The sequence below is a fragment of the Macaca thibetana genome, chromosome 19, assembly GCF_024542745.1.
Source record: "Macaca thibetana thibetana isolate TM-01 chromosome 19, ASM2454274v1, whole genome shotgun sequence".
Taxonomy (NCBI): Eukaryota; Metazoa; Chordata; class Mammalia; order Primates; family Cercopithecidae; genus Macaca; species Macaca thibetana.
Window position 1 is genome coordinate 19479013 of NC_065596.1, and position 23567 is coordinate 19502579.

General features: G+C 55.6%; 2 protein-coding genes across 5 annotated transcripts in view; one reads left to right on the forward strand and one right to left on the reverse strand.

Moving 5' to 3' along the window:
• Positions 1 to 2293, forward strand: part of MYDGF (myeloid derived growth factor) — a 408533-nt gene extending 406240 nt beyond the window's left edge. For all 4 annotated transcript variants that reach the window (XM_050770876.1, XM_050770875.1, XM_050770877.1 and 1 more), the window contains exons 6-7: positions 125 to 197; positions 1775 to 2293. In XM_050770876.1, coding sequence (XP_050626833.1) covers positions 125 to 197; positions 1775 to 1854 — 153 coding nt within the window. In that variant the 3' untranslated portion in view covers positions 1855 to 2293. The remainder of the gene's footprint in view (positions 1 to 124; positions 198 to 1774) is intronic.
• A 3257-nt stretch (positions 2294 to 5550) lies between these two features.
• TNFAIP8L1 (TNF alpha induced protein 8 like 1) lies at positions 5551 to 21770 on the reverse strand. Its single transcript, XM_050770872.1, has 2 exons — positions 21633 to 21770; positions 5551 to 9779 (listed from the first exon to the last, which is right to left on the reverse strand). Exon 2 carries the CDS (start codon positions 9774 to 9776, stop codon positions 9216 to 9218), a length of 561 nt encoding a protein of 186 aa, XP_050626829.1. The 5' UTR covers positions 9777 to 9779; positions 21633 to 21770; the 3' UTR covers positions 5551 to 9215.
• Between the last annotated feature and the right edge of the window lie 1797 nt (positions 21771 to 23567).

The following is a 23567-nucleotide window of genomic DNA, read 5'->3' on the forward strand; positions in this document are numbered from 1 at the left end:
TCTCCTCTCCCTCTTTAGTAAAAGCACAAAGCTTTAGTCTGTGCTTCTTTGGAAAGCAAACTGAATCGTTGTAATGATGAGCGTTGAAGTGGCCCTGGTAAAGTTTCCGCTCGTTCTCTTTCAGTCTAAAGCTGCATTTGAAAGGGAAAGCGACGTCCCCCTGAAAACGGAGGAATTCGAAGTGACCAAAACAGCAGGTATGGAAAGATGGGGATGGAGTAGAGGTGACGACACCCCCATCCAAGGGCGGGCAATCGGGGCGGTTTGGAGAGGGGGGTCGGCCATAGGGGTCCCTGGAGACTGTAGACCAGGCATCCACAAACGGGTTCTGTAAAGGCCACCTCATCAATATCTTCAGCTTTGTGGCACTGTACGTTCTGTCTGAGCTGCGCCATTGTGGCACAAAGCTGATGCAGACGGTATGTCCATGAATGGGTATGGCTGTGTGCCACTAGAACTTTATCTTAGCTGGGCGCGGTGGTTCATGCCTGTTATCCCAGCTGCTCAGGAGGCTAAGGTGGGGGATCATTTGAGCCCAGGAGGTCAAGACCAGCTTGGGCAACGTAGCAAGACCCTGTCTCTACAAAAATTTTTTTAAAATTAGGCTGGGCGTGGTGGCTCACGCCTGTCATCCCAGCACTCTGGGAGACAGAGGTGGGCAGATCACTTGAGGTCAGGAGTTTGAGGAGGATCACTTGAGCCCAGGAGGTTGAGGCTGCATTGAGCTATGTTCGCACCACTGGACTCCAGCCTGGGCATCAGAGTAAGACTCTGTCTCAAATACAATAAACAGGGCTGGGCGTGGTGGCTAACACCTGTAATCCCAGCACTTTGGGAGGCCAGGAGTTCCAGACCAGCCTAGCCAAGGTGGTGAAATCCCGTCTCTACTAAAAATACCAAAATTAGCCGGGTATGTTGGCACATGCTTGTAATCCCAGCTAGTCAGAAGGTGGAGACAGGAGAATCGCTTGAACTCAGGAGCCGGAGGTTGCAGTGAGTCGAGACCGTACCACTGCACTCCAGCTTGGGCAACAGAGAAAGACTCTCATTTCAAAAAAATAAATAAAATAAATAAATGAAATAAAGTAGAAGCCATCAGGGCTTTGAAGTTGGGACCGTGGCATGCCGAGGGGAAGCTGCAGGGGTCACTGGGAAACATCAGGGTCCTCCTTTGGTTGCCTGAGCAGCACCAGGGTCCTCAAGCCATGTTCAGCTGCATGGGGCCAGTGCTAAGCAGAAAGAGGAATCGGAGGTGCCGAGCTGGGGCAAGGGTGGGAGGCGAGGGAGTGGACAGAGCAGGTAGGGCCAGGAGACTTGGGTGTAGCAGTGGAAGCCAGAGTTCTGACCCTGCTGGAGAAGTGTCATGTGGGCCTCAGACAGGTTCACTCACTGAGCAGGAGGTCTTGCAGCCTGACCCACCCTGCATCCTGTTCAGGCCGGGATCATCTCCTTCCTGGGCTGCTTCTGGCCCCTTTCTGCATCTCTTCTCAACAACATGGCACAAATGACCAGGGTTCTTCCCACTTCAGGTCTTTCCGTGGCTTCCCGCTGCCTGCCACCTCTGTTAGCCCCACCAACCTCACCCTCCACACCACCATTTTCCTGTCTTATCACCTGTAAGACTTTCAGAGCCTGGGGCCTTTTCACATGGGAGTCTGCTTTGGAGACTGCTCCCCTTCCCTGCTCAGCCCCCACCGTGGACCCCACCCCAAATCCTCAGGACTTCTGAGAATTTTCAACGTTCAGGGCGCAACCATGTGTTTCTTTCTTGTAGTGGCTCACAGGCCCGGGGCTTTCAAGGCCGAGCTGTCCAAGCTGGTGATTGTGGCCAAGGCATCACGCACTGAGCTGTGACCAGCAGCCCTGTTGCGGGCGGCACCTTCTCATCTCTGGTGAAGCTGAAGGGGCCTGTGGCCCTGAAAAGGCCAGCACATCACTGGTTTTCTAGGAGGGACTCTTAAGTTTTCTGCCTGGGCTGACGTTGCCTTGTCCGGAGGGACTTGCAGGGTGGCTGAAGCCCTGGGGCAGAGAACAGAGGCCCCGGGGCCCTCCTGGCTCCCAACAGCTTCCCAGTCCCCGCTTCCTGCTGAGCTCTTCTGGACTCAGGATCGCAGATCCGGGGCACAAAGAGGGTGGGGAACACGGGGGCCACGCTGGGGAAAGCAGCCATGCTCCCCCCAACCCTCAGAACTGCTTTCCTCTGTTTACCCAGGGGACGGACCTCCTTTCAGATGAACTGGGAAGAGATTAAATGTTTTTTCATATTTAAATAAATAAGAACGTTAAAAAGCAACCCCACAGCCTGGGCCCTCCCGGCTGGCCATTATGCGTCGGGGGCTCAGACTCGGCTGACACTGCCCCATTGAGGGCAGGTGGGTGGTGTCTCTGGGTGGGACTTCTCTGCAGGCATCAAAGCACTGGATCCCAAGGTGGCTGTATGTGAACTTGCCTCCTTCCCCCCTTGGCACTCGCTGTCCCTGGGCCTCCTACATGCTGCACACTCAGGTTCCTGTCCTGCCAGAGGCCCCAGCCAAGGAGGATGTTGCAAGGCCGACCTGCTCTCCGCAGCCTGTGGGCGTTGTTTCCCCTTAGTGTGTGTTTTTTTTTTTTTTTTTTTTAGACAGAGTTTCCATCTTGTCACCCAGGCTGGAGTGCAATGGCACCATCTCGGCTCACTGCAGCGTCTGCCTCCCAGGTTCAAGTGATTCTCCTGCCTCAGCCTCCTGAAGTACCTGGGATTACAGGCACCTGCGACCACGCTCAGCTCATTATTTTGTATTTTTAGTTGAGACGGGGTTTCACCATGTTGGCCAGGCTGGTCTTGAACTCCTGACCTCAGGTGATCCATCCACCTCGGCCTCCCAAAGTGCTGGGATTACAGGCGTGAGCCACTGCGCCCGGCCTTTTTTTTTTTTTTCTTCTTTTAAGACAGGGTAGGCCGGGCGCGGTGGCTCAAGCCTGTAATCCCAGCACTTTGGGAGGCCGAGACGGGCGGATCACGAGGTCAGGAGATCGAGACCATCCTGGCTAACCCCGTGAAACCCCGTCTCTACTAAAAAATACAAAAAACTAGCCGGGTGAGGTGGCGGGCGCCTGTAGTCCCACCTACTCGGGAGGCTGAGGCAAGAGAATGGCATAAACCTGGGAGGCGGAGCTTGCAGTGAGCTGAGATCCGGCCACTGCACTCCAGCCTGGGCGACAGAGCGAGACTCCGTCTCAAAAAAAAAAAAAAGACAGGGTCTTCCCGTCACCCAGGCTGGAGTGCAGTGGCATAATCACGGCTCACTGCAACCTCCATCTCCTGGGCTCAAGTGATCCTCCCACCTCAGCCTTCCAAGTAGCTGGGACTACAAGCACGCGCCACCATGCCCGGCTAATTTTTGTCTCTTTTTTTGATAGATACGGGGTTTTGCCGTGTTGCTCAGGCTGGTTTTGAACTGGGCTCAAGCAATCCACACCTGCCTCGGCCTTCCAAAGTGCTGGGATTAGAGGCATGAGCCACTGTGGCCAGCCTCCCTTAGTTTTTTGAAGCTGGGTTGCAACACAGTGACTAAAAAACAAAAACAAGCCAGACGTGATGGCTTATGCCTATAAATTCCAGCACTTTGAGAGGCTAAGGCAGGAGAATCACTTGACACTAGGAGTTCAAGACCAGCTTGGGCAACATAGCAAGACCCCCATCTCTACAAAAAAAAATAATCATTTTAAAATTAGCCAGGCGTGGTGGCACACACCTGTAATCCCAGCTACTCAGGAGCCTGAGACAGGAGAATCGCTGGAACCCAGGACTCCAAGGCAGCGGTGAGCCAAGATCGCACCACTGCAGTCCAGCCTGGGTTACAGAGCGACACCCTGTCTCAAAAAAAAGAAAACCAGCCAGCCTTCCCACTGCACACTTTTTTTTTTTTTTTGAGACGGAGTCTCGGTCTGTCGCCCAGGCTGGAGTGCAGTGGCCAGATCTCAGCTCACTGCAAGCTCCGCCTCCCGGGTTCACGCCATTCTCCTGCCTCAGCCTCCCGAGTAGCTGGGACTACAGGCGCCCGCCGCCTCGCCCGGCTAGTTTTTTGTATTTTTTAGTAGAGACGGGGTTTCACTGGGTTAGCCAGGATGGTCTCGATCTCCTGACCTCGTGATCCGCCCGTCTCGGCCTCCCAAAGTGCTGGGATTACAGGCTTGAGCCACCGCGCCCGGCCTCCCACTGCACACTTGATGCCACCACGTGAGGAAAGGCCTGACAGCAGCACACATCAGCAGGAAGGGCCCCTAGACCAAGAATGGCAGTGCTCTGAGGTCTGGGGACCCCTCCGGGGCCAGGAGCCTTTCCAGCTCTCGACTCTGAGGCTCCACAGGGCCCAGAAGATAAGCACGACAGGGTTGCCAGAGCCTCCTGTGCAGAAAAGGCCATGGGAAATGGTGCCCACCGCCCATACCCCGGCCAAGGGTGGGGGACTCTGCCATGGTCAGCTGGGAATCACCCACAGCTTCCGGATCCGTGGCTGCGGGCATCAAGGATGATGCCTGGGCGGCCTGATGCACCAGCACACGCCAGACAATCTCAGGATACACAGGAGCTTCCCCTCTGAGCCCACATGTGCATGTGTGTGCTTTTTTGTTTTGTTTGTTTTTGAGACGGAATCTTGCTCCATCACCCAGGCTGGAGTGCGGTGGTGTGATCTCGGCTCATTGCAGCCTCAACCTCCTGGGTCTAAGCCATCCTCCCAGATAGCTGGGACCACAGGTGCATGCCACCCTGACTGGCTATAATTTTCATTTTTTTAATTCTGTTTCTGAGACCAAGTCTCACTCTGTTGCCCAGGCTGGAATGCAATGGCACGATCTCAGCTCACTGCAACCTCCGCCTCCCACGTTCAAGTGATTCTCCTGCCTCAGCCTCCCAAGTAGGTGGGATTACAGGCACCTGCCACCATGCCTGGCTAATTTTTGTACTTTTTAGTAGAAACGGGGTTTCACCATGTTGGCCAGGCTGGTCTTGAACTCCTGACCTCAGGTGATCCACCTGCCTCAGCCTCCCAAAGTGCTGGGATTACAGGCATGAGCCACCACACTCAGTCTTATATTTTTTTTAGAGATAGGGTCTTGTTATGTTGCCCAGGCTGGTCTCGAACTCCTTGGCTCAAGTGATCCTCCTGCCTCGGCCTCTCAAAGCCCTAGGTTTACTGGTATGAGCCACTGTGCCCAGGCTGGTGTGTGCTTTTATTTAAATTGTTCCAGCCGGGCACAGTGGCTCACTTCACACCTGTAATGCCAGCACTTTGGGAGGCCGAGGCGGGTGGATCACGAGGTCAGGAGATCGAGACCATCCTGGCAAACACGGTGAAACCCTGTTTCTACTAAAAATACAAAAAAATTAGGCGTGGTGGCGGGCACCCATAGTCCCAGCTACTTGGAAGGCTGAGGCAGGAGAATGGCGTGAACCCGGGAGGCGGAGCTTGCAGTGAGCCGAGATTGCGCCACTGCACTCCAGCCTGGGCGACAGAACGAGACTCCATCTCAAAAAAAAAAAAAAAAAAAATTTGTTCCGTAGTTCTATTTGGTTTGTTTCCTTTAATTAAATCTCAAATTTACAAGAGTCCAGACTGGCTGGACAGCCCAGCAGGGACACGTAGAGTTTTGCCCATTGATGTCTCAACAGCACACGGTTCCATCGGGGCTTCGTGAGAGAATCAGAATCCACGTAAGTTCTTGAAGGTCTGTCTCTCGGCCTAAGATAAGCGGAAAAGGTTGCCTTGGAAGCGTGGGGTAGAGGTAGGAACAGCTGGCTCTCTGGCCAAGACCTTTGGCTTTTTCACGGAAGCAAAAACCAAACCACAGGAAACCTGCTCCGAGTCTGGGGTCAGGATTTCCTATCAGTGAGTGCGGCAGGCCAGGGAGAGGCGAAAGGGAGTGGAGAGGACTGTGGCAAAAGGGAGAGGGGCAGCCCCTGCACAGCTTCACCAGGGGTCAGTGCAGGCTCTGATGGCCCCGACTGGCGAGTTTGCAAGAGAAACTCCAAATCCGGACGGGTGTGTGTGATCTTGGTTTTTAAATGCTGGCACGTTTCAAATGTCTCAAATACTGGATGGAGCCGGCTAGACCTACCTTCTCACCGAGTAAGGCCCACAGGCCCCTGCGGCAACCTCTACCCTCTATAGACGAGGTTCTGCAAAACAGTCATGGGACCTCGTTTCCCCTCCCCCACAGGCACCCAAAATAACCTTCCTGACCTACAGCACCATTTTGCAACCTTTGAGAACCCATGCCCCCTGCTGACAAACAAAAATGGCAAATAGACTCCACCACAGCACGCCTCCACGCCCCGAGCTAAGAATCGCGGCGCCTCTGGGTAGTACCAGAGCCAAGATGACGGCTGAGCTTTGCTTTCTTGGGTCTGTCTTATAAAAGCAACATGGTTGGCTGGTTGGTTGCTGATTCTCCAAACATGAAATCAGGATATTACAAACGTGCACACTTTGTGAGGCCGAGGGAGGTAGATCGCTCGAGCCCAGGAGTTTGAGACCATCTGGCAACATGGTGAGACCTTGTGTCTACAAAAAATACAAAGATTAGCCAGGTGTGGTGGTGCACGCCTGTAGTCCCAGCCGAGGATCACTTGAGCCTGGGAGGACGAGGCTGCAGTGAGCCGAGATTGCACCGCTGCACTCCAGCCTGGGCGACACAGCGAGACCTTGCCTCAAAACAATAAATAAGATGTGCATAACATCTCAGGTGGTTTCCCCTACCCCTGGGTGGGGGGCACGCTCCGTCCCCTCCCACGTGACAGTCCCTGGATTGAAGCTGTTCTCCTCCCGACCCAGGGCAGAGGTCTCCAGTGTCATGCAGGCATCCTGGCTGAACGTGCCAGCGTTCCCTGGAGCCTTCTTGAGTGGGGGCTTCCAGGACAAAGTCCTATGGACTGATGGGCTTCATGCACATTTGTTCTCATTCAGTTCTCTGGACCACAAGTCTGAGATGAAGGTGTGGCCATGGCTAGGTCCCTCCAAGGCTGAGGGGAATCTGCCCCGGGCCTCTCCCAGCTCCTGGTGGTAGCTGGCATCCTTGGCCTTCCTTGCATGCATGTCTGTGTCCAAATCCTTTTTTTTTTTTTTGAAGACAGGGACCCACCCTCACTCAATCTGGAGTGCAGTGGCACGATCATTGGTCACTGCAGCCTCTAACTCCTGGGGTCAAGTGATCTTCCCTCTTCAGTCTCTCAAGTAGCTGGGACTATAGATGCCCACCACCACAATAATTTTTTTTTTTTTTTTTTTTTTTTTTTGAGACTAATCTCACTTTTTCACCAAGCTGGAGTGCAGTGGTACAATCTTGGCTCACTGCAACCTCTGCCTTCCAGGTTCAAGCGATTCTCCTGCCTCAGCCTCCCCAGTAGCTGGGACCACAGGCGCCCGCCACCACGCCTGGCTAATTTTTGTATTTTTTTTTTTTTTTTTTTTTTTTTTTTTTTTTGAGACGGAGTCTCACTCTGTCACCCAGGCTGGAGTGCAGTGGCCGGATCTCAGCTCACTGCAAGCTCCGCCTCCCGGGTTTACGCCATTCTCCTGCCTCAGCCTCCCGAGTAGCTGGGACTACAGGCGCCTGCCACCTCGCCCGGCTAAGTTTTTGTATTTTTAGTAGAGACGGGGTTTCACTGTGTTAGCCAGGATGGTCTCGATCTCCTGACCTCGTGATCCGCCCGTCTCGGCCTCCCAAAGTGCTGGAATTACAGGCTTGAGCCACCGCGCCCGGCCTAATTTTTGTATTTCTAGTAGAGACGGTTTCACCATGTTGGCCAGGATTATCTCAATCTCTTGACCTTGTGATCTGCCCGCCTCAGCCTCCCAAAGTGCTGGGAGCCACCACCCTCGGCCCACCACAATAATTTTCTTTTCTTTTTTTTTTTTTTTTTTTTTTTTGAGATGGAGTCTCGCTCTGTCGCCCAGGCTAGAGTGCAGTGGCATGATCTCGGCTCACTGCAAGCTCCACTTTCCAGGTTCACACCATTCTCCTGCCTCAGCCTCCCGAGAAGCTGGGACTACAAGCGCCCTCCACCATGCCCAGCTAATTTTTTTTGTATTTTTAGTAGAGACAGGGTTTCACCATGTTTGCCAAGATGGTCTCGATCTCCTGACCTCGTGATCCGCCCGCCTCAGCCTCCCAAAGTGCTGGGATTACAGGCGTGAGCCACTGCACCCGGCCTTTTTTTTTTTTTTTTTTTTTTTTTGTAGATATGGGGGTCTCAGCATCTTGCCCAGGCTGGTCTTGAACTCCTGAGCTCAAGCAATCCTCCTGCCTCAGCCTCCCAAAGTGCTGAGATTACAGGAGTGAGCCACTGCACCTGGCCCCAATTCCCCCACTTTTTTTTTTTTTTTTGAGATGGAGTCTTGCCCTATCACCCAGGCTGAAGTGCAGTGGCACGATCTTGGCTCACTACAAGCTCCACCTCCTGGTTCAAGCAATACTCCTGACTCAGCCTCCCGAGTAGCTGGGACTGCAGGTACCCGCCACCACACCTGGCTAATTTTTTGTATTTTTAGTAGAGATGGGGTTTCACCGTGTTAGCCAGGATGGTCTTGATCTCCTGACCTCATGATCCGCCCACCTTGGCCTCCCAAAGTACTGGGATTACAGGCGTGAGCCACCGGGCCCTGCCCCGAGCCCACTTTTTTTAAGGACCCCAGTCCTTGAATTGAGGCCCACCCTACTCCAAGATGACATCCTCTGAACTAATCCCATTTGTAATGATCCTATTTCCAAATCAGATCATCTTCTGGTCCTGGGGGTTAGCACGTGAATTTATGGATGGGGCGGGGGGGTGGGGGTGCCGCGATTTGCCCCCTAACTAGTCCTTGTGTGCGGGGATGAAAATCCCAGGCGACGTCACCAAGTGGGAAGCAGCAACTTTTGACTTTTACATCAAGCGACCCAGGGGTCGGCGTGGCCCAGGAAGTACAAATAGGGGTGGAAGGTGGTCCCCAGAGTAGGGCCCCAAATTCCTCTCCCCATTGGGCGGAGGCCAGGAGGAGGTGACATCCGTGTCTGAAACAGCTGCTACAGATGGCTCAGCGTCCTCTCAAAGGGGCCAGGTCACCCACCTGTCTGGGGGAGTTCGACCAGAGTCCGATCGGGAGAAAAGAGGTGGAAAAAACCCACAAAAGCCCACCGCGCCCAGCAGAAGAGCCCCAGAAGGCGCGAGAGGCGCAGTCGGGCGGCCCCGGGGCTCAGAGGCTGCCCTCGTCCAGCATCCGGCCCAGGCCCTCGCAGATCCTGCGCAGGTGGGAGCGGTAGGGCTCGGCGGGGCCGTAGAGCGCGGCCAGGAAGTCGCAGTCGGCCAGGTGGCCGAACACGTGGTTGATGCGGCCGTGGGACTTGGCGGTCAGGTGGGGGCCCACGGCCTGGTGCAGCAGGTCGCGGCACTCGAGCAGCCCGGCGGCCAGCACGCGCCGGTCGAAGGTGAAGTCCACCTGCTGGAAGCTGACGGCCGTCATGGCCAGGCAGCGGGCCCGGTGGCGGAAGCGCCGCAGCAGCGCCAGCTCCTCCCCGCCCAGCTGGTCCCCGCGCAGCAGCAGCCCCAGCTTCAGGGCCACCTTCACCAGGTTCTTGAGCATCTTCTGGGCCTCCTTGCGGCTGCGCGTGAACTCCCTGGTGGCACGGTACAGCTCGTCCAGCACCTCGCTGCTGGTGTCATCCACCAGCACGGCCACCACTGCCTTAGATGCCATCTTACTCAGGAGCTTCTTCTGCGCCTGCAGAGCCAGACTCTTGGTGTTGAAGGTGTCCATGGCCTGCGGGGGACAGGGACCAGCCATCAGTTTCGCACACTGGGGCACTCACACAGAAGAGGTGACACCACCACAGACCCCAGAGGGCCTGACAGAATGTGTTTCTTTAAAAAGTGTCATGCTGGACGCAGTGGCTCACGCCTGTAATCGCGACAATTTGGGAGGCCGAGGCCAGCGGATCGCCTGAGGTCAGGAGTTCGAGACCAGCCTGGCCAACATGGTGAAACCCTGTCTCTGGCCGGGCGCGGTGGCTCAAGCCTGTAATCCCAGCACTTTGGGAGACCGAGACGGGCGGATCACGAGGCCAGGAGATCGAGAGACGATCCCGGCTAACACGGTGAAACCCCGTCTCTACTAAAAATACAAAAAAACTAGCCGGGCGCGGTGGCGGGCGCCTGTAGTCCCAGCTACTCGGGAGGCTGAGGCAGGAGAACGGCGTAAACCTGGGAGGCGGAGCTTGCAGTGAGCTGAGATCCGGCCACTGCACTCCAGCCTGGGTGACAGAGCAAGACTCCGTCTCAAAAAAAAAAAAAAAAAAAAAAAAAAAAAAAAAAAAAAAAAAAAAAGAAACCCTGTCTCTACTAAAAATACAAAAATTAGCCAGGCTTGGTGGTGGGCACCCATAATCCCAGCTACTTGGGAGGCTGAGGCAGGAGAATCTCTTGAACCCGGGAGGTGGAATCTCTTGAACCCAGTGAGCTGAGTCCATGCCACCGCACTCCAGCCTGTAATTCAAGCCTGTGGTCCCAGTGCTTTGGGAGGTTGAGGCAGGTGAATTGAGGCCAGGAGTTTGAGACCAGGCTGGGCAACATAGCAAGACCCTATCTCTACAAAACAAAATCAAAAATTTTATTTTTTATTTATTATTATTTGATTATTATTATAAACAGAGAAGGCCCTTCTGAAACCCACTATCTGTAGGGCCTGACACCAGCCCTCAAACTCACCATTTCCTTGCTATGAGCTGAGAAGGGGTTCAAGGTGATCATTACAGGGGTTCCGTTCCATACCCCTAGGTCCAGCTCAACACTCCCCACCCTCACCCCACAGCTCTGTGAGATGGGGTTCCAAGTAAGCCCCAGACTCCAGGCTGCTCAGGGTGGAGGAGCCCCATTACTATGGCAGTGCCTTCAGCCCCACTGCCCCCACAGGGTTTGTTTATTTATTTATTTTTGAGACGGAGTCTCGCTTTGTTGACCAGGCTGGAGTGCAGTGGCGCGATCTCGGCTCACTGCAAGCTCCACCTCCCGGGCTCACGCCATTCTCCTGCCTCAGCCTCCTTAGTAGCTGGGACTACAGGCGCCCGCCACCACACCCAGCTAATTTTTTGTATTTTTAGTAAAGATGAGGTTTCCCCATGTTAGCCAGGATGGTCTCAATCTCCTGACCTCGTGATCCGCCTGCCTCGGCCTCCCAAAGTGCTGAGATTACAGGCGGGAGCCACCGCGCCCAGCCTCCACAGGGTTTATCACAGGCATGCCTAAGGCCTTCGACTCCAAGTGAGCCAGGGGGTGATGGGTTCACAGGCAGACATTTGTGGGGCTTCTGGGAAGGCATGGCTCCGATGATTCCTCCAGCAGGGAAACACTGACTTGGACAGCCCCTGTCCAGGCTGGGGCAGGGGAGGTGGCCAAGGTGAGAGGCTGGCCAGCTCTCGAGGCACAAGAGCCAGGCCTCTGACTGCAGAGCCACCCCACTGTCCCTGTCTGCTCCTTTTCTCTGTCCACTCTGCCCTGTAGCCTGCCCAATTTCCCCAGCCCTGGAGCTTCCCCCTCCACCCACCTCCTTCCTGCAGCTCCGGAATTCTTCCTAAATCTCAGAGTGGGGCATAGCCCTTACCTGCTGATAACCAGCTGACAGCTCCCCGAAGCTCCCAGGACCAAGCCCCATACCTCACTTGGAGCCCTGACTCTTCCCTGTGGACCCCAATACCCTACAACCCTGTCTCCTCCCTGGTGAACTCCTATACATCCCCCAAAGCCCTGGCCCCTAAGCCCCTGCCTCTTCCCAGGTGAACTCCTTCCTATACATCCCCAAAGCCCTGGTCCCGAAGCACCTGCCTCTTCCCTGGTAAACTCCTATACATCCCCATCACTTTGGCCCCCAAGTCTCTGCCTCCTCTGAGATGCAGGTGTCCCAGGCATCCCCACTGCTCTTCTGCTCCCCGGCTCTGCACCCCCATTGGTCTGCCTCACCCCAGGCTGCAGGGGAGGTCATGGGCCCGATTCCTTATCCACAGCGTCCCTAAAGACTCCAGAAACATCTGCTGAATGAACTGGGGGAGGAGGGAGGGCCTGAGACCCGCCCCCGGTCTCCCTCACTGCCCCAGGCCCTGCTCAGCCTCCACTCCCACCCCAGCGCCAGGCTGCCAGTCTCGGAATGCCATGTGGGCACCCACCTACCCCAGGAGCCCCCACAAAGCAGGTCTTTGTGTGAGTTCAGACTCCGGGAGAAGTTCCAAACCCTCGGCCGCCCTCTGAGGTCAGGGCAGGCACGGGAATTACTGGATGGGCCGCCCCTGCCCTCTGACCTCGGTCACCAGACCCTGGCTCTGCGCAGAAAAGGGGTGCTGTTGACTCAGTGCCACGTGGCAGGCCCTGAGTCAGCGACATATGCCCACTTCATCACCCCCACTGTGTACTAGGCAGGTTGCTTGTTTTGCAGAAGAGACCACAAAGGCTCAGAGAGGCTGAGCCACTTCCCCAAGGCCGCACAGCAATACAGTGACCACTGGCTCCCAACGCCCTTGAACCCCAACTCCCTCTGCCTTCCCCATCTAACACCCTCAACTGGCCCTGAGTCTTAGAGGGCAACCCTGATATTTAGGGCCTGCTCCCAGCTCTGGCCTCTGCAGCAAGCAACTTAACAACGGGTCTCAGTTTCCCCATCTGAAATACGGGGAAGATCAGAACTAACTCTGTCCTGGGGCAGAAGCTTGTGACCAAACCCCCAATCTCCACTAAGCTGTGAGCTTCCTCTGAAGAGGCTGCAACCAGTGCCTGGAATTCCGCCCTTCCGTGCCTCTCAGCTGTGTGAATTTGCAAACCTAGTTCTATCTCAGTGAGATTCCCTGTGCGGAAAAAAAAAAAAAGCTGGCCGGGCACGGTGGCTCACACCTGTAATCCCAGCACTTTCGGAGGCTGAGGCGGGCAGATCACGAGGTGAGGAGATCCAGAACATCCCAGCTAACACGGTGAAACCCGATCTCTACTAAAAACAAAAAACTAGCTGGGCATGGTGGCTAATAGTCCCAGCTACTCGGGAGGCTGAGGCAGGAGAATTGCTTTGAACCCGGGAGGCGGAGGTTGCAGAGAGCCGAGATTGCACCACTGCACTCAAGCCTGGGCGACAGAGCGAGACTCCATCTCAAAAAAAAAAAAAAAGCCACACATGGCTGGGCACGGTGGCTCACGCCTGTACTCCCAGCACTTTGAGAGGCCGAGGCAGGTGGATCACTTGAGGTCAGGAGTTTGAGACCAGCCTGGGCAACATGGTGAAACCTCATCTCTACTAAAACTACAAAAATTAGCCGGGCGTGGTGTGGTGGGCTCCTGTAGTCCCAGCTACTTGAGGGACTGAGACTGAAGAATCGCTTGAACCCAGGAGGCATAGGTTGCAGTCAGCTGAAATCATTCCACTGGACTCCAAGCCTGGGCAATGAGAGCGAAACTGTATCGCAAAAAAAAAAAAAAAAAAAAGTCTGCAGATTTCAAGAGCGAATTCCCGAACCCCTGGGTCCCGTCTCCCCAATTCATAGATGAACAAACTGAGGGGACTCAAAGAGGAAAAGGCCTTTCTCTGCATCTGGGGATGAGGTCCCTGGACCCCATCGGCACTGGAGCCCACATCTTTCTGCCCATCTCAGGAGCTGCGTGACCCCAGGCAGGGCTGTGCCCCTCCCTGGGCCTTGACTTTCCCATCTACGAGTCGTGAGGCTGGAGAAGTTGATTCTGGAGGGGAGTCAGGCCTGTTTACAGCTTCAGGAAGGGCCTGGGCTCCCAAGAGCAACCCCCGCCCCCTACAAGGCCAACAGGAAGAGGGACGGGGGCAAGCAGCTGTGGCCTCCCTTCCTGACCCCACACTCCGAAGACCATCGGGGCAGCCCCGGTCCTGCTGACACCTGGCGCGGCCCAGTTGCCTGGCCTTCCCCTTCCTCCTCCCTGACCCATTGTTCTGCCAGAAACGCTCCCATCCAGGCAGCCAGACAGGAGGATGACTGCTCTCCCAGGGGAACAGCCGAGGACCAAAATAAACCTGGGTCTTCCTTCCTGCAGGAGGCGGTGTAGCGGCCGCATCAGCCCTTACAGGGCAGGGGCCTTCCCAGGGACTGCCTGGGGCCTAGGGGCATCACCCTCCAAATGCCAGGGCACCCCGTCATCACAAGCACACACAGACCGCTACAGCTTCTGGGATTCGGGTGTTAACACCCATTCAGTGGCTTGACAAGCATTTATGGAGCACCAACTGTCCTGGGGCAGAAGCTCGTGGCCAAACCCCAATGTCCTGAACCAGTGACGTGTGCCTATTTGTCATTCTCACCTGGTACTGGCCAGGTGGCCTGTTTTGCAAAAGAGACCACAAAGTCACCGGGGATACAGCAGCACCACTGCACTCCAGCCTGGGTGATAGAGTGAGACTCCGTCCCAAAAAAAAAAAAAGCTTCCAAATGTCTAAATTGGCCCTCTAAGAAATACCATTGGCCGGATGCGGTGGGTCACACCTGTAATCCCAGCACTTTGGGAGGCTGAGACGGGTGAATCACCTGAGGTCAGGAATTTGAGACTAGCCTGGCCAACATGGTGAAACCCTGTCTCTACTAAAAGTACTAAAATTAGGCTGGGCGCGGTGGCTCATGCCTGTAATCCCAGCACTTTGGGAGGCTGAGGCGGGCGGATCACAAGGTCAGGAGATCGAGACCATCCTGGAGAACACAGTGAAATCCCATCTCTACTAAAAATACAAAAAATTAGCCGGGCGAGGTGGCGGGCGCCCGTAGTCCCAGCTACTCGGGAGGCTGAGGCAGGAGAATGGCATGAACCCGGGAGGCAGAGGTATAAGAGAGTCGAGATTGCGCCACTGCACTCCAGCCTGGGTGACAAGAGTGAGACTCCGTCTCAAAAAAAAAAAAAAAAACACTGTGTTCCCCTGCTGGAAGGAGGAGGTACCAGTAACCAATAAATAGAAACCAACAAGTTAATTTGAGAGAGAGAGATGGGCCACGGGGGCGGGGGATGAAGGTCAGGGTAACCAGGAGAGCCTCTCTAGGGAGGGGCTGGGCTGGTGGAGCTGGGCCTGCAATGACAGGGTCTGCGGGAAGATGCTCCAGGCAAAGGGCGCAGCCTGTGCAAAGGCTCTGGGGCAGGGCTGTGTCACGCTTGTTACAGGAACAGCCAGGAGGCTTCAGCCCTGTCCACAGCCCGTCCAGGTCCATCCACAGCGCTGAGGTCTCCCTGCTGTGACCCTCGACAGATCCCATGCATGGGGATAGCTTTCCCATCTGCAAAATGGGTGACCAGGTACCAACTCCCTGGCTCCCTTGATTATTTCCCTGGTCCCTATATTCTTTTTTTTTTTTTGGAGACGGAGTCTCGCTCTGTCGCCCAGGCTGCAGTGCAGTGGCGCGATCTCGGCTCACTGCAAGCTCCGCCTCCCGGGCTCACGCCATTCTCCTGCCTCAGCCTCCAGAGTAGCTGGGACTACAGATGCCCGCCACCTCGCCCGGCTAATTTTTTGTATTTTTAGTAGAGACGGGGTTTCACCATTCACAGGATGGTCTCCATCTCCTGACCTTGTGATCTGCCCGCCTTGGCCTCCCGAAGTGCTGGGATGACAGGCGTGAGCCACTGTGCCCGGCTCTTTTTTTTTTTTTTTTTTGAGACAGAGTCTCACTCTGTCGCCCAGGCTGGAATGCAGTGGCACCATCTTGGCTCACGGCAACCTTCGCCTCCTGGGTTCAAAAGATTTACCTACCTCAGCCTCCCGAGTAGCTGGGATTACAGGAGCGTGCCACCACGCCTAGCTAATTTTCGTTTTTTTTTTTTAGTAGAGATGGGCTTTGGCCATGTCGGCCAGGCTGGTCTTGAACTCCCGGCCTTAAGTGATCCACCCGCCTCGGCCTCCCAAATTGCTGGGACTAAAAGGTGGGAGCCACCATGCCCAGCCTTAAGTATAAGTTTATATTCTCCCTCATTAAGTAATGGCTGCATTTAACAACCAGATAGCAAAATTCCTGAAAACACAGGAGGTGGCTCTGGTGAGCTGGCTGCAATTATGTGACAAGTCCCTGCCATCCCCATCCCTGTCCCATTAATTCTTCATGCCCCTCACAGAGAGTGTCAATAATTGATGGGTCTGCTCAGCAGGGCCAGCCCAGCCGCTCCATCTGTCTTGTCACAGCCCCGACTGCGCTCCGGGAGTCCGGGGGGCTTCAGGTCTCTTCCCACTGAGGCCAGTGATCCCAGGCCTCACCCCACCAACTCCCAGGGTCCCATTGCACCAAGCCCTTTAAGACCCATGACTCACAGGCTGGGCGCGGTGGCTCACGCCTGGAATCCCAGCACTTTGGGGGGCGAGGTGGGTGGATCACCTCAGGTTGGGAGTTCAAGACCAGTCTGGCCAACATGGCGAAAATTCCATCTCTACTAAAAATACAAAAATTAGCCGAGTGTGTGTGTGTGTGGCACACACCTGTAATCTCAGCTACATGGGAGGCTGTGTCACGAGAATCGCGGAGGGCACGATTCTCTGGGGGGCGGAGGTTGCAGTGAGCTCCACTTCACTCCAGCCTGAGAAACAGAGTGAGACTCTGTCTCAAACAGAACAAAACAAAAAAAAAATCCATGACTCAGGCCTTGCAAGTCGGTGTCCATTTTATTTTTATTTATTCTTTTTTTTTTTTTTTTTTTTTTTAAGACAAGGTCTTACTCTATTGCCCAGGCTGGAGTGCAGTGGTACCATTATAGCTCACTATAGCCTCGACCTCCTGGGCTCGAGTGATCCTCCCACCTCAGCCTCCTGAGTAGCTGGGACTACAGGTATGTGCCACCACGCCTGGTTCTTTTTTTTTTTTTTTCTGTAGAGATGGCATCTTGCTATGTTGCCCAGGCTAGTCTCGAACTCCTGGTCTCAAGTGATCCTCCTGCCTCGGCCTCCCAAAGTGCTGGGATTGCAGGTGTGAGCTGCCACACCTGGCCAGTGTCCATTTCATTTTATTTTTGTTTTGTTTTTTTGAGACGGGGTTTCGCTCTTATTGCCCAGGCTGGAGTGCAATGGCGCAATCTCAGCTCACTGCAACCTCTGCCTCCTGGGTTCAAACTCCTGCCTCAGCCTCCCAAGTAGCTGGGATTACAGGCATGCACCACCACGCCCGGCTAATTTTGTATTTTTAGTAGAGACGGGGTTTCTCCATGTTGGTCAGGCTGGTCTCGAATTCCTGACTTCAGGTGATCCGCCCACCTTAGCCTCCCAAAGTGCTGGGATTACAGGCATGAGCCACCGTGACCAGCCAATTTTATTTTCATTTATTTATTTTTTGAGATGGAATCTCGCTCTGTTGCTCAGGCTGGAGTGCAATGTCGAGATCTCAGCCCACTGCAACCTCCACCTCCTGGGTTCAAGCGATTCTCCTGCCTCAGCCTCCCAAATAGCTGGGATTATAGGCACCTGCCACCATGCCTGGCTAATTTTTGTACTTTTAGTAGAGACGGGTTTTGCCATGTTGGCCAGGCTGGTCTCAAACTCCTGAACTCAAGCGATCTTCCTGCCTCAGCCTCCCAAAATGCTGGTATTACAGGCGTGAGCCGCCACACTTGGCCAGTGTCCATTTTAGTTATGGCAAAAGAGAGAGGGGAATCTGTTGGCCCAAGTTGGGGGTGACATCAGTTGTTCTCAAACTGGGTTCCCCAGAACCCTCAGGACCACCGTACGGATGGGCAGGGTCCAGCTGCCTGCTGGGTTGTGGCAGGGAGCCTGGACACTTTCCACTGTGGCCAGATTTCCACTGGAGAAAGGGTTCGAGGGCCAAACATGAATATCAGGTACCCACAGCTCATGGCTCTGCAGAGGAGGGGACAGGCTTGCCTCAGCCCAAGCAATAGGTTCTTACACTGTAGAGAAGCCTAGGATCACCTGGCAGGAGGTGCATCCAGCCCCTAAATGTGTCCCAACGCAACCCACTTCTTCTTCTTCTTCTTCTTTTTTTTTTGAGACAGAGTCTCACTCTGTTGCCCAGGTTGGAGTGCAGCAGCGCGATCTCGGCTCACCGCAACCTCCGCCTCCTGGGTTCAGGCGATTCTCCTGCCTCAGCCTCCTGAGTAGCTGGGATTACAGGCACCCACCACCATCCCTGGCTAATTTTTCTATTTTTAGTAGAGAAGGGGTTTCACCATGTTGGTCAGGCTGGTCTCCAACTCCTGACCTCAGGTGATCTGCCTGCCTCAGCCTCCCAAAGTGCTGGGATTACAGGCGTGAGCCACCATGCCTGGCCTAATGCAACCCACTTCTTACCTCCCCCACAGCCTGGTCCCCTTGTCTCCTGGCACCATCTATCCCCATGCCCCCGGTCTATCCTTCCTGTAGCAGCCAAAGGGTGCCAGTGAGTACCTGAGTCAGGTTCTATCCTTCCCCTGCCAACCACCCTCCATGGCTCCCACTTCCCTTGGGGTCAAAGTCAAGTGTTCCTGGCAACCATAAGAATCTGCACACCATGCCCTGTCCCCTCCCTGCCCTCTCCTCTACCCTCTCTCCTCCTCCTCACCGCTCCAGCCCCATGGGCCTCCTTGCTGCTCATCCATCATGCCAGGCGGCATCCTGCCCCAGGACCTTTACACAACCTATGCCCTCTGCCTAAGCTGCTCTTCCCCCAGGTCTCTACATGGCTGTTTCTTTCTTGTCATCCAGGTCTGGGTTTACATGGCCCCTCCTCAGGAGGCCCTCCCAGATCCCCCGTCTATTTTATTTATTTTATGTGTATATATTTTTTTAATTTTTTGAGACGGAGTCTCACACTCTGTCAACCCAGGCTGGAGTGCAGTGGTGCGATCTTGGCTCACTGCAACCTCTGCCTCCCGGGTTTAAGTGTTTCTCCTGCCTCAGCCTCCTGAGTAGCTGGGATTACAAGCACCCACCACCACACCCAGCTCATTTTTGTATTTTTAGTAGAGACAGGGTTTTGCCCTGTTGGCCAGGCTGGTCTCGAATTCCTCACCTCAGGTGATCCGCCCGCCTCGGCCTCCCAACGTGCTGGGATTACAGGCGTGAGCCACGGCGCCCAGCCAATTCTCTTCTTTTTCTTTAAGACAGGGTCTCACTCCTGTCACCCAGGCTGGAGCGCAGTGGTGTGATCTCGGCTCACTGCAGCCTCAACCTCCCTGGGCTCAGGTGATCCTCCCACCTCAGCCTCCAGAGTGGCTGGGACTACAGGCCCGCGCCACCACACCTGGCTAATTTTTTTCTTTTTCTTTGTTTTCAGTAGAGACAGGGTTTCACCATGTTGCCCAGGCTGGGAAATTCTCTAGATGGACCTGCAAGGTTTTGGTGATGGGGAAACTGAGTCAGAGAGGGTCACGAGCTTATAAAGCAGTGATGTGGCAGAATCAGAATTTGAACCCAGCCTTTAACGTAGCGCAATCCTTTCCCCATCCTAGTCCACAGCACATTTGGGGTTCAAGTCTCCTCTCTCCCAGAGCTCACCCCAGAGGGGAAGGATGGAAGCCTTAGGAAGCTTCTAGAAGCACTGTGTCCTGTAATCCCCTCCTCGGGCCTTTGACAATGTCTTGCTGAATCTCCCCCACACCTCAAAGCACCCTCCCTCCCCCCAGTTATCTCAGCCCCTTTCCACAAGAAAAAGGAGATGACCAGCCCCATTGGACAGATGGGGAAACTGAGGCCTAGAAGCTGGGAATTTACAAGATCCCAGGAACTCTGCCAGAGGTCCCTGCGTCAAAGCTCGGGCGGGTGTGATTCCAGGGAAGTTGTCTGCTGAGGGGTGTCGGGGGATGCTGGGAAGGGGCAGGCAGGCTGTGGAACCAGGCGGTTCCTCCCTCTCGATCTGCCTCCTCGCGCCCCTCCCCGTCTGTAACACCTGAGGCTGTACCTGGGCAAGTGTGAGTCATTTTTTAGCGCTGACGTCTCTCTGGGAGAAGTGTTTCCCCGTCAATGGCTGGAGTTTTGTCCTCAAGGCACCCTTTCGTGGCCCCATTGGACAGACAGGGACACCGAGTCCTCTGGAACCCACCATACTGAATTGTCAGGCAATCAAAGGACCCCTCGCCCACCTGGGCTGACCCCTGGAGGAACGGGGACGAGGAAACTGAGGTTCTGGGGGCACCTGACAGTTGGTCCAAGGCCACACAGAGGGAGGGGCACACGGCGGGGCCTCAGACCTGCACCCGTCTGCAGAGCCGCTTCCTTTAGGGACCCCCTGGTACCCCACGATGAGAGCAGGATTCAAGTCCCCTCCAGCCCATAGTCCCCCCAGGGGTCTAAGCACTCACCCGCCACCTGTGTCCCAGGCTGCTCCAGCCTCTGGCCAGTTCCCAATTCACCCAGGTGTTTGTGTGGCTGGAGACAGCCCTTTGTTCACAGTTTCCATAGGTACAGCGTCCCTGAACGGCCCCTCCTCTGCCCCTCCCAGCCCTTGCCTATGCAGGTCCTGGGCCGGCCCATACAGGGAGCTTGTTATGTTTCAAAGTTGGCGCCCTCGGACCTGCCATGGTGGCAGAGGGCATAGCCCATGCAAAGGCCCTGAGGCAGGACCTCGCCTGGGGTGCTGGAGGAACAGGAGGAGGCCAGTGCGACTGGGGCAGAGCCACAGCGAGGGTCAGGGGGGTTACAAGCAGGGCCTGTATTCCTGCACCTGATCCCCCAGCAGTCGTAATTCGGTGAGTTACGACCCACTCCTGTTTTACAGATGAGGAAACAGGCTCAGCAGAATTGAAAAACTGGTTCAAGGTACCATGCGGGTGGCAGAGTTCAAATCTAGATTTGCCCAAGCTCCGCCACGACTGGGCTGACCCCGCTGGGACCTCCCGAGGCGTTCACCGCCCCCAGCTGAGCTGGGACTGGCTCAGGAAAGAACCTCTGGTAGCCTGTTTACACCTAGAGCTGCTCCTCCCCCAGCCCTTCCCCCCACCATAGAGAAGGTGCTGGAAAATGTGAGGATGCAGAGAAAACAGATTCTGTCCTTCCTGTGTCCCCACCTCCCTGGCCAAACATTGGAAGCATTGGCCTCTTTCTAGGCTTTAGTTTACCATCCCAGGAAATGGACCTAGTTCGACTTCACAGAAAAGGCCAGGAGGCGACAGACGTCCTTCAGATCACCTGCCAATTACCTTGGCAGCGACGGTCCCAGTTCACAGCTGGCAAAACTGAGGCCACGGCCCCACAGGCCACTTGGGAGTTCGTTAGGGGCCAGTCCGGGTGGGCCTGAGCGGGCCTAGGCCTGGCTCCCCGCCACCGATGCCTGGTTTAGCCAGAAGCTACAGTCAAAGCTACAGTCATGCCCACCTCCGCATGGCTGGCCCAGCTGCCCACCTCCTGGAATGCCCTCGGGGTTCTGGAATCTGTCCTGAGCACCTGTGGCCCTGCAGTTAAAGGGGGCAGAGTCCACTAGATTCCACGGAGGGGTGGGGGTGCTGGTCCCAAGCAGAGCCCCACGCCAAGGGGGGCAATTGAGACTCAACCTGTCTCTCCCTAACCTATACAGCAAGAGGGACAGAGAGACAGAGGGAAACTGAGGCAGGAATGCAGACGGACAGGCGGCGGGGTGCAGAAGCATTACCGGGCGGGAGAGACAGGGCGGCCAGGTGGTCCCCGGGATGAGCTGAAATAGGGGGCGCCCCGGCACTTCTCGCTCACCTGCTCTCGGAGCAGAGTCCGTGCGTCCAACCGTCGGGGGTCAGTCCAGCCGCCTCCGTGGGCTGGGGCCGTTGCCGCGGCAGTGGGAGCAGCGCCGGAGCGGGGCCGGGGCCGGGGCGGGGCGGCAGCGCGGCCCCGCCCTCCACTTGCCTCGCCCCTCGGCAGGACACGCCCTCCACTCGCCCCGCCCGCAGGAAGGGACCGGAGAGTTGCCAGGCATGGAGGGCGGGCCGAGCGCTTCGGATTAGCCAATGACAGGGGGGCAATGTACGAAGAGGCCAATGGGAGCAGGGCACTGCGACGGGAGGCGGTGGGGGAATGGGCGGAGCCTGGGGCGGGGTCAGGCGGGTCTGGGGGATTCCTCCGGAATCGCGAAGGGGCCCGGATGCGGGGGCGAGGCCGTAGTCGGGGCGCCGGCCACAGAAAAGGGAAAAGATAAGAGTATGAGACAGACGGAGAACCTGGGGAGGGAGGCACAGAGGCACCAACAGGAAGAGACCGGAGAGCCAAAAGGCAAAACAGAGCAACCACGTGGTTCTGCACGGGCCCCTTCCTCCTTCTGGGGCTCAGTTTACCTACGTGGGTAATAGGAATTTCGGCAGAAGCATGTTTCTCAAAGTTCGGCCTCGGGGAACCTTTCGCGTCAGAAAGATCTGAGAGGCAATGTAAAAATGCATTGGGCGCGGTGGCTCACGCCTGTAATCCCAGCACTTCGGTAGGCCGAGGCGGGCAGATCACGAGGTCAGCAGATCGAGACCATCCCGGCTAACATGGTGAAAGCCCGTCTCTACTAAAAATACAATAAATTGGCCGGGCGCGGTGGCTCAAGCCTGTAATCCCAGCACTTTGGGAGGCCGAGACGGGCGGATCACTAGGTCAGGAGATCGAGACCATCCTGGCGAACACGGTGAAACCCCGTCTCTACTAAAAAATACAAAAAACTAGCCGGGCGAGGCGGCGGGCGCCTGTAGTCCCAGCTACTCGGGAGGCTGAGGCAGGAGAATGGCGTAAACCCGGGAGGCGGAGCTTGCAGTGAGCTGAGATCCGGCCACTGCACTCCAGCCCGGGCGACAGAGCCAGACTCCGTCTCAAAAAAAAAAAAATAAATAAAATAAAAATAAATTAGCTGGGCGTGGTGGCGGCGCCTGTAGTCCCAGCTACTCAGGAGGCTGAGGCAGAAGAATGGCGTGAACCCGGGAGGCGGAGCTTACAGTGAGCCGAGATCGCGCCACTGCACTCCAGCCTGGGCGACAGAGCGAGACCGTCTCAAAAAAAAAAAAAAATGCAGGTTCCAACTAGGCGTGGTGCCTCACACCTGGAATCCCAGCACTTTGGGAGGCCAACGTAGGAGGATCCCTTCAGCCCAGGAGTTTGAAACCAGCCCAGGCAACATAGGGAGACCCTGTCTCTACAAAAAAAGAACAAAAGAAGTTAAAAATTTAAAAATACAGATTTCTGTGCCACTAGAAGGGATGAATGTAACCCAGGGTTGTGGGGCTAAGATAAATCTTTGGGGTGAGGTGGAGGACGCCTGGAAACACCATCAGAGGATCGCCAAATCCAGCCTCAATTTCCACAGGAATGAGCCTGCAGGACACACAGGAGCTCCCCGGCTGCGCAGCGCCAGCTGGGGTCCACCAGAGAGGATGCAGCTGTGAGTCCTGGGAACCAGGCCCTGGAGCTACTCCCAGGCCCTCTGCGGCTCCGTTTCCGCTCTGCAGCCCCAACTCTGGGTCCGGGTTGGGGCTGGGGCCTAGGGAGCCCATAGCAGCCTCGCTGTTTCTTCCTCCAGGAAGCCAGACAACAAATTGTTGAGGGCCTGTTGTGTGTCCTGACCTTCACCCGGGATTCAGGAAGACCGTGGCACAGGCCTCAGGAGGCAAAAGTAAGTTAAATGTCTCATTGGCCGGGCCCGATGGCTCACCCCTGTAATCC

Excerpts from the sequence above, each read along its gene's own strand:
- TNFAIP8L1 (XM_050770872.1), bottom strand. The coding sequence starts at position 9,776 with ATGGACACCTTCAACACCAAGAGTCTGGCTCTGCAGGCGCAGAAGAAG.